Source organism: Echinops telfairi, unplaced genomic scaffold (assembly GCF_000313985.2).
Source record: "Echinops telfairi isolate 266 unplaced genomic scaffold, ASM31398v2 ScPeMD7_2573;HRSCAF=3158, whole genome shotgun sequence".
NCBI lineage: Eukaryota > Metazoa > Chordata > Mammalia > Afrosoricida > Tenrecidae > Echinops > Echinops telfairi.
In genome coordinates this window covers 2,675,037-2,685,545 of record NW_022106471.1, presented here as the reverse complement: position 1 = coordinate 2,685,545, position 10,509 = coordinate 2,675,037, and the positions used below count along the sequence as shown (strand labels likewise).

The 10,509-nt window shown below is 49.1% G+C and overlaps 1 protein-coding gene across 1 annotated transcript in view; it reads left to right on the top strand.

The window, feature by feature from the left end:
* Positions 1-6,355: 6,355 nt before the first annotated feature.
* Positions 6,356-10,509, top strand: part of GKN1 (gastrokine 1) — a 19,085-nt gene continuing 14,931 nt past the window's right edge. The window contains exons 1-4 of the mRNA XM_045294088.1: positions 6,356-6,379; positions 8,525-8,578; positions 8,670-8,807; positions 9,705-9,815. Coding sequence (XP_045150023.1) covers positions 6,368-6,379; positions 8,525-8,578; positions 8,670-8,807; positions 9,705-9,815 — 315 coding nt within the window. The 5' untranslated portion in view covers positions 6,356-6,367. The remainder of the gene's footprint in view (positions 6,380-8,524; positions 8,579-8,669; positions 8,808-9,704; positions 9,816-10,509) is intronic.

Genomic DNA, 10,509 nt, shown 5'->3' with positions numbered 1-10,509 from the left:
AAAAAAGAAAGAAAAGAACACAAATTCCAAAGCCAACGCACTTAGAGATTAAGTATTATCACTGAAATCCACAAGAGCAGCCACAGACCACAGTACCTGCTGGCCACAGGCCCACCAAGCTGCCCCCACCCCCTCACAGAGATGTCAGAGTCCGGGAATGTAGGCACTCATTGTCTTGTGCCTTTAAATCAACTCTCTGAGCGGGCTTTGCTGGGGCGTGGTATGAGCATGAAATATTAACTGGATGTCCTTCAATATGAGAAAATGAGGAAAGGGTTATGGGTCGCGGAGATTAACTTTCTTGGCCTGAATGAGGGGAGTTGGTTCTTTATTCCAACCCAGCAAGGCCTCGGAGGGAGAAGTGCATTCCGGAATCCGTTCCAATTGGTAGGTGTCATCCAGTATTAATGCTGGGACTGGGAGACGAGGGGTGTGGCTGGGGAGAGACAGCCATTGAACAAACCATGAAGCTCAGAACACCCCAAGCACTGCTGAGGGGCCAATATCTTCATCTGACGGTGTTTTCGCCTAACAGTGAAAAGATGACGTGTGTGTGCGTGTGTGTGTGTGTGTGTGTGTGTGTGTGTGTGTGTGTGTTCCATCTGAGAAACCAGTTCGGACCGGTCATGCAGCAGAAGATGACAAGGAGTCACAGCTGAGTGTCGTTATGCAGTGGCCTGAGGACAAGAGCTGTACTTCTTTACTTTGGCTTCTTCTGTCTGCCCAAGGAAGACAGTGGCGTGGTGACCACGAGACCAGGGGTCCAGGTCTGGCTCTGCGGCGGACGGGCTGATGTACACTGGTCCTCACCATTTGGGATCTGATTTTTATCTTCCAATGGGCTTCCCCAAAGCAGACAGCAGTAGTTAAAGGAACCTGAAGCCTGAAAACCTTCCCACCATTTTTCTCGAACCGCCCTCAGTGGAAAGAAACACAGCACAAAGACCAAGGATGACCTCAGAACTGGGCGAGTGGAGTCTCTCTCAGCAACATTGTGCTAGCGCTTTGTGATTTCTGTTTCTCAAACGGGCCTATCTGCTCCAGAATCTTTTCAGAGCAGAGGGAAGTGCTTAACAGGCTCCCCTGTTCTTCCCCGGGCTGACCAGTAAATTACAGACCCACCCACACTTTATCTCGACTTTCACATATTTGAGACAGATGATGTCATTACTCAGGGGACCTTCTGTTAGCAAATTCTATCCAAATCCTGCGTCTAACACTGTAACACTCAAGGTAATAACCGGTCTGAGACCTAACGTATCATTATTGGGTGGGGAGGGGGGGCATCCAGGAGGTCAGCCCAACACAGTGGGACTGACGTAGCCGAGCAGCCACAGAAAGGCAGGGTTGTCTTTTGAAAGGCAAGGGTCCCAGAGGAGACAACACAAAGAAAGAAGAGCTTCCTTGGCTTTGTGGTCATCTGAAAGGCATTTCCCGCCAATATCCAAACAGCTGTGCTCCTAAGTGCAGGTTTTCTAGAATGAGACGCTTTCCAGCCCTCCCTGAGAACGCTTTATTTTACCCGGGCCTGCCGCTGCCGTGTGTCTCGATGGGACATTTCTGGCCCCAAGAACCTATGGAGCATTTGAGCCCAGGACACCAAGTCTCCGAGAGGTGGGGAGCTAGCTGTAGCTGTAGTCAAAACGAGTCTTAACTGAGGCTGGTAGACAGAGAGCAGGGTGGGAGCGCCCATCTGGCCAGACGAAGGAGACATGTTCACATCTCACAGGGAGCCACCTGGCGAGGGACCATCACAGGGTCAGCCGTCATCGCGCGGCTACACAGATCACTGGGGAAACCAGACAGTGAAAAGGTCAGGAGAAGAAGGCAGATTCTTTTCACGTAAGGGGCTTCCACATCCAGGCAAACAACGCTAAGACGAGGTCGGCTTTGGAAAAGCAGAGGGGCACCAAAAGTGAGAGGAACTCTCTAGGAGATGGATGGATGGACAGGACAGACAGCCCCGGCCACGTCACACACCAACCGTTGTGAAGACGGCCCAAGGCCAGGTGACGCTTTGGTTTCACCCGAGTAAGCCGTCATGAGCCAGTAGGGACTTGATGGCGATAGCAGCAGCCAGGGCCATCCGCGGCCTAAAAGGGACCTGGGGGTGGGAGTAGGGGTGGTGGGGGTGGTAGGAATGACAAGGCAGATGTGGTGACCAAGAACCTTGGAGGGGCTGAACCTGGGAGCGCAGGGGGAAATGCACAGCCAGATCGGTCACTAAGGAGTCGGGGTGGCGCTGTTGAATTCAGGGATGTCCCACAAACCCCAGGTTGGTCATTCAGACCCACCAGCCATTCTGCAAAGGACCGATGCCTGCTCCCATGATGCCGTGCAGCTGCGGAATCTCTAGAGGGGTCGCTATGAGCCAGGGTCAGCTGGGTGGCAGTGCGTGAGGGCAGTCCCCAGCGCATCCAGAGGGGAAAGGGAATCTCCACTCAGGGTGTGGAACTGCACATTCTCTTCCATGCAGAAACGGAGGGAGAATCGAGAGTCTGATTTCTAACAAGTCTCTTCAGCAAGAGGCGATTAGGCATGTGGGACATAGGCAGCATCCCCAGTTTGCGGTGCCTACGGGGTGTTTCCACCCAAGTGGACATCACAGGGTGGGGAGCAAAGTGAAGCCGTGGGTGACTTGTTAGATAAGGTGGTAAGAAAGGCTGGTTTCTTGGCACGGCCCAGCTTCCACCTCTGTGGCCAGGCGAGGCCCTATTTACTCATGGGCTGGTTTGCCCCACACCGAGCCTTAGGCACTGGGACCACACCATCACTGGGGACTCCGTTCATGTGTCACCAGAGCCACTGGGTGGAGTCTCCCTGCAGGTCACGGTGCTCAGGAGGAAGAGCCTCTTCCCTCAGTGGGGGGACCAAGGGGGTTATGCTCAACCTCAGTCCTCTTCACATCCAAGGCCAAACGTGATAAGGGAGCATGAGCGAGTCTCCTGCCCTTCTCTCCCCGGGAGCTTCGTTGTGTATGTTTCAGGGAAACGCTGCCGTGGAAGACAGACAAAACATGCCAACGTTTCTCTCACCTCCACAGAACCTAGAATAGGCCAGGCCCGTCCGAGGGGCGCAGCAGCTCCTTTTGAGAATGTGGCGTGCGTAAAGGAGATGATTGTGCTGGAAGATGGGAAACTGTCTGATAGGTATATTTATTTCGGATTGACGAAGTTCAGGAATCAACAACATTGTATGAAGGGAAATTTTCTTTTTTTTTACTACCGGAAAGCATCAGGTCTATGGGGGAAATTGACTCGCTGACCCAGGAAGAACAGAATCTAGTTTTCCTGGGTCGTTTGACCCAGTGGCTCCTCAACTCCCTGTGCTCCTCAGGATGCCTATTCAGACCCAGCACCATCGTCCCTTCCCTAAAGAAAAGGCTCTCAAGGGAGGGAGAGAGATGTCAGAGTAAGAAACTGAACAGAGAGGGGCAGACCGGGAGGAAGGAAGGCCACTGGGGTTCTGGATGGATGCAGCCAAAACAGATTTCTTGCTGAATGATTTCCTAGCACATTTGATAGGCAAATATAATGGGGAACACCCCCAAAGGTGATCCTGTTGGATTCAGAATTGTTTTCTATTGTTTGTTTGTGTCAAGGAGCACCTTTCAGATCAGTATGTCACAGCCCACTGTAGAGAGTGGCAACATCAAGTCCTTGATAAGGTTTGACTTGCACAATGGGACCTAGGCACCCTGCCACTGCCCTTAAGGTGATCCTCAAGGCCAAGGCCAAGACCATGCAATGTGCTCCTGTGTTCCTTCCATGGTGGCTCTGCCTGGGATTTGATGCTATCTAGTGTGACAAAGACCTCTTCACAGGTGTCTGCCCCTTACCTGGGCTTATTGTCCTTTGACTGCTAAAGATGAATTTGAGAGGAATCAGCAGGCACATTAAAAACGTGAGCAAGCTCTCACCCCAGCTACCCAAAGCCACCCGCGCCAACATTTTGACAAAGACGCTGATAGGGCACCAAGTTTCATCATGATCTAACCATCCGACTCAGGCAATTGATGCGATTCAACACATACGACGTTACCACGTTGGGGCAAAAATGAATCAAAGCTTTAATTCACCTCCAGCACTCTGGATAAGCATTTACCAGTTTGTCCGTTGACAGTTCCTACCGTTTCTGATTTTTTAAAATGTTCATGGCTATTGCTTTGGTTATCTCGGGCTGCTCTACCAGAAATGCCAAAGATGGATGACTGACAAACAACATTCAGGGCTCCAGCTCTAGGGGAATGAGCCTTGGTGGCATAGCGGTTATTCGTTGCGCTGTGAACTCTAAGGCCAGCAGTTCAAAACCACCAGCTGCTCCAAGGAAGAAAGATGAGGCTTTCTGCTCCTGTAAAGAGTTAACATCTCGGAAACCCCTAAGGGCAGTTCTACCCTATCCAAGAGGGTCCCGAGGTCCTGTTGTGTCAGCATCGACTTCGTGGCAGGAAGGGTGTGAGTGAGCTCTGGGGGAAGGCTCTTTCCTCTTTATAAGCTCTAGGTCCTGGGTCTAGCTCTAGTCCTTGTCGCCTTTTATTATCCGTGCGTCCAGCGTTCATTAGAATTCTACTTGTGTCTTGGCATCCATCTTCCCTTAGGTCTAGAAGCTTCTCAGCACAGGTCTTTAAGGTTCTGCAGATACGTTCTGCTCTCAGCAATATTTTCCTGGATCAAAGTCAGATCCCTCCAATCTCTGCTCCATTGTTTAATCCCTTTGCTAGCTCAGAAGTTGACTCAAGCGACAGCCTCATCCTGCAGATGTAATTTCCACGAATCCTGCTACCGTAACATCACAGGGGTTAGAATTTACAACACCAAGTGCAATTCCATCACGTCACCAAATGGAGGGTAATTACATGATACGGAGACTCCCGGCCTAGCCAAGTGGACACATAGTTGTTTGTTTGTTTGTTTGGAGGGGGAGGGAGAGACACAAATCGATCCATAACAGATATTCTTAAACTGTTTTCATGTATTTTCCAAAATGTATCCAGGAGCAAATAAAAAAGATTTCTTTAAAAAAAAAACCTCCAGGCATAAAGCAGGAGCATCCCAGCTAGGAGATGGAGTGACATGATGGAGGCAGTGGTCCTTGGGCTGAGCCGTGGCAAAGCAGGTCAGCACCTAGGGAAAGACAGAGGGATGGGCCTGCGGAGTCCAAGGGCAGCACGGGCAAAGGCACAGAGCATGACACACCTTGACTAGTACCAGAACGACGGAAACTCTGGTGTCATCAGTACATGGCTATAGACAGCATAAGGTGACAGGCATCACTGGGAAGGCTTCGAGACCTAATGATACAGGACCCTGGATGCTTGAATTCTATCTTGCAGGCTGCCCGTGCAAGTGTTTAAGCTGGAAACCTTTACATGTGCGCGTTAGAAAGACCACTCTAGGGAAAGTGGAGAAAAGGCACAAGAATCTATAGGACAGGAGACCAGAGAGATGGATTACACGAGTGCAGTGAAGGTCCAGGTGAGAGAAATCCTGGGAATGCTCAGAGGTGAAATGCATTTTAGAGAAGAAAAAACACAATTTTGTAATTTGGGAACTAACTGAAGATTTGGGCGGGGGGTTGTAATGAAAGCACTAAACACAGCCCCCACATTTCTCACAAAAGCATAGGACTATTGTTGAGAACATTTTGGATGGCAGAAAAGACCTAGATTTGGTGGGAAAAGGCAACAGAGTCCTTGAGTGGTTCTCAACTGTGACCCCAAAGCCTGGATGTGCAGCTCCACTCAGTGCATCTCGGACGAGAGGCATGGCGCTCTTCTTGGGCGAAATCAGCCCGTTGGAAACCCTGTGGAACACAGCTGCCTCTGACACACACAGGCACCGGGTCCTCCCGTGAGCAAGAAGAGACCTCTCACGGTAACAGTGGTTTTGTTTGTTTGTTTGTTTTAGGTAATCGATCGTGTTGAGCAAACCCTTCATCTAAGAAGGAGGAACACTTCCCACATTTTTACCAGAGCTGCTCTCCCGCAGGCCCAGTGAGCCCAGGGCTGCTCATCAAGGTCTTGTTTGATTTTAGGGATTATTCTCTGTCAGAATCTGTGTAGAAATCACACCCACAGCTGCCTGCCACTGGACCAGAAGTTATCATCAACCGCATTGCCCTACCTTCACCTTCCACCCACGGTGAGTCAGAGTGAGCCCATGTCAAAGTGCCTTGCCAACCGAGTCGATATTCCAAAAGGCTTCCTGGTCATGTGTCATGGCGAGATAGGGAACGGGAGGATAAATCTGTGACCCCACCTTGACACACCCCACTGGAATCAAGCAGGCCAAGTACAAATACGAGAGGTTCCCCCAGCCTGCACCCAGGCCTTCTTTCTCCTCTGCTCCCTTGCTGGGCTGAAGACAAGATGCAGTTCACAGTAAGTAGATGATTCTTTATACACTTGTCACCGTCCAGTTGAAGACTGCTATTCTGTGATGGGAAATCTGCTTCGTGTCGCAATGCATCATTTTAAGGTAGAAAGCCGTAAGCCACCACCTCTGTCTTCTTGTGGTGGAACTGTGGCCTCTGTGAGCATCTCTGTAGAGAGGGGCGACTACAGAGTCTGAGCACCTTAGGCCAGGCTGCCACTGAGACCGATTGCTTTCCAGGTCAACTGACTCAGGTCTCAGCATAGAGAGTGCAGTCCCAAAGCCCTAGAAAGTGCCTGATCTCTTCCCTCCTTCTGGAATTATTCCTTGCACCCCAAACTCCTACACTTGTTAGGCCAGATAGAAAGCTTCCTATCAAGACACGATCTCCTGGCAAGAAAGGTTTACCTTGGCCCCTGTGCCTGGCCACTCGTTGGACCCTGTACATGGAAACAAGTGCTGCATGAAGCTCCATGCAGCATTTCCCTGGGTTCCCAGGTGGAAGGCTGTGAGCATCACAGGTGAGCCACAGACTTCTGTCCGCGCTACCAAGAGCATCACCTGTCTTTCGTAACAGGGTGCAAAGAGGGACTAGAATCAGCCGAGGAGCGTATTTCGTGTTTCAATCGACTAAACACTAGAAGACATTGCAGCTGACTCTCCTCCGTGATAGAGCTGCAAGTGTAAATAAATCATCGACCAATTAGCCCTCCGCGGGGTTCCTGGGTGGCACAGATGATTGGTGGTCAGCCACTCACCAGTGAGTGGTCGGGATCCACCCAGCAGTACCACAGAAGAAAGGCCTGGCGGCCTGACTCCATCGAGATCACAGTCCAGAAAATGCTACTGTGCGCCCCCGGGCTCCCCAGGAGCTGAAATACACTCAACAGCCGCAGGTTTTATAGTTGTTGTTTTTAATAGGGGTCCTATTTTTTTTTTAAAGAAAAAGATGCCCCTGGTACAGGTCCCCTGGTCCTGACACAAACTAGAGGTACGGCCTTGCCAGAGCCACTTAACTTTTGAAGCTCCATTTTCCTGTCTGTAAACGTTGTCCTTTTGCACAGCTGTTGCACCCTGTGGTTTCCGAGGCTCTAAATCTTCCCAGGAACAGAAAGCTTCATCTTTCTCCTGAGGAGTGACTTGTAGCTTTGAACTGCTGACCTTGGGGTTAGCAGCCCAGTGTGTAACTCCCTAAGCCACCAGGGCTCCTTGGGATTGTGCTAGCAGATCTCACAGGTTTCTTTGACCTATGACTTCTTTGGAGACTGTCATTTTCACCTCTGTCTTAAGCTATCATGGGGTGGGGATGGGGAGATTAAACATACTGTTTAATTACCTTGCACAGCCAGTGCCAGATTCCAAATGATCTTGTGCCAGGCCAGATCAGGTATGCAGAATGGGCACCCTGCATAAAGCTCTGGAAGCCAGGGTCAGAACCCGGAACAAATGACTGGGCCAAGTACCGCAGGACACAGTACAGTCGTGGCTTCCCTTCTGCTAACCTTGTCTGATAGCCAGACACCACATCCTGGCCTCTGATCCCCAGCCAGCCTGCCGACCAGCACTCAACGAGGTTGGCAAAGGAAGGAAAGTGGTCCAGAATAGGTCAATAAACAATTAATTTTGAGAAGTTATTTTTTAAACGCAGCTATTGCTTATAGCACGGACACTGTTCATTTTCAAATTTATTCTTCACTGCATGGATGTTTCATCCGTTTAGCCTAAGACTTACTGAGTAAGAAAAAAAATTGGCAAACTATACTCAGATCCCTCCACTGTCCATCGAGCCGATTCTGACTCATGGCAACTCCACATGTGTTAGAGTAGAATTGTACTGCGGAGACTTACCAAGGGCTGACTTGAAGTGGATCACCAGGTCTTTCTTCTGAGGCACCTTTGGTGCCAAGCCCATTAACCATTTGCCCCATTGGCCCAAAAGGATATGGTACCTTAGTTTAAGTATTTAGAACTCATTTCTAATGCTACATGATCATTAAAACTGTCTGTAGTTTAAACACACACACACACATAAAAGACCCACCACTCAACCGAGTCGGACCATTAGTGAATGACTTCCATGGGCATGGCGAGGGGCAGAGGGGAGGAGACCACAGGGCCACCTAACAGCAAGGCACCCATGCTTGTGTTCACAGATCTTCTTTGCTGGACTTTGTGGACTTTTCCTGGCTCCTGCCCTTGCTGATTATGTAAGTCTCCCCTTCTTAAGATGGGTTACCCGCTGGCCTTTGGGAAAGAAAAGTGGTGTTGACTCATCCTTTGTGTCGTCCCAACCCCCAGAATATCAACATCAGCAATGACAACAACAGAGCCGGCAGTGGGCAGCAGTCCGTGAGCGTCAACAACGAGCACAATGTGGCCAACGTGGACAATAACAATGGCTGGGACTCCTGGAATTCCGTCTGGGATTATAACTCTGTCAGTAGTCAATCAATATATGTCTGGTCTTTAAAAATAGTGTGGGTTTGTTTTAGCAAAAAAACCCAAAACGTTTGCATTCTAACCATGCAACAATACACATAAGATACGTTCTAGTTACATATAAGTATGTAGTTATAAGTAAAATGGTCCCCTTTGCTCGCCCGTTTCATTCCTTAGATTTTCCTTAGATGTAGCTGCTGTGAATGCCTTTCCCACAGTTAGTGATGCTTCAGATCAATGAATGGTTACCAGGACCATGGTGGTCAAGGAGTTGGAGGGAGACAGGACAACTGTATCAGAGGATAAAACCCAGGGCCAGTCTTCCACAAGATGACTGCAGCCAATGCACAACCCGTTATTCTGCATGGAATTTTCTTCTGCCAAGACAGAAGTTGATATTTCACTTGTCACTCAAAATGTCCCCAGGACATGCAAATGACAATATTAATTGGTGAGGCAGCAGAAGTGGCAGGGAAAAAAACCCAACCATTTGGCTCGAAGGAGGAGTCACTTAACAAACTGTACTCTTAAAAGAGTCAAATTTTTATCCCTGCAGTTTTAGCATCTGATCAACGAAATCCTATCTTCTGTCTTACCTTCCTGCTTGAGGTTTTGCGAGGATCAAAACAGATTCATGATATGATAGCATTTTGTAAGATCCATTTCAGCCTAGCGGCATGTGTTGAATGACTCGAACTTGGATGATAAGGCAGCACATCAACACTGGGTCTCTTTCCTCAATGATTTTGCTCTCCATCCTGACAAAATAGATCTAATTACAAAACTTGACCAGGTCCAGTGCCCATCACTCTGCTGGTGGAACTGATTTCTGATCAGGACAGACAGTTGGCGAGTACAGGAATACACCTCACCTTCCACCCTCGTCTTCAACAGGGCTTCGCAGCAACCCGACTCTTTGCCAAGAAGGTGTGCATTGTGCATAGAATGAACAAGGATGTTGTGCCTCCCATCCATGCCCTTGATGCCTTGGTCAAGGAAAATAAGGTAACAAGAAATCCTTTTTTCTTTTGGGTGAGGGGGAATCTCATGAAATTAAAGAGGTATATCATAAAAAGGTGGCAATCACACCTGCCTGGTCATCGTGGGATGTTGCGTTGCGAGCCACCCAAATTGATTACCGAGAGGCCAATGAGAAGCAATTGCATGAGGGAGGTAGCTTTCATCACACCCAAATGCTGTCGCTCACCTCTGCTTCCACACTGGCTGAGCAAGACACTCAATGACCTTGATGCCCTTGACCAGGAGCCACCCCAAGCTCTGGCCAGGCCTATTTCCCCACAGGGATGTGGACTGGGTTGCACCGTGATTAGCATAGGGCATTGCAGGATGCAATGAATCAACTGCTTAGTATATGCAGGTGCCCTGCGATCTTTGGACCATACTTAAAACTAAGGAAAACATTTGGTTTTTAGTCAAAATTCAGATTTAACCGAGCATCCTCTACTTTATATGGGAACCCTAGTCAGGGTGGAAGGGGAAGGGCAATTCATGTGACTTTAACATATTTGAGTGAATCCATTTTATGGCAACTGGTATATGGGTGTCTTTCACTGACAAGTTGGCAAGAAGAAAAACAAAAACGCTGTTCTCCGAAGCTGATGAGCACATAGCCTAACCCAGGATCTAAGGAGAGCCAAGCTTCAAAATAACTTTAATCTACGCATCTACTGTTACAAGA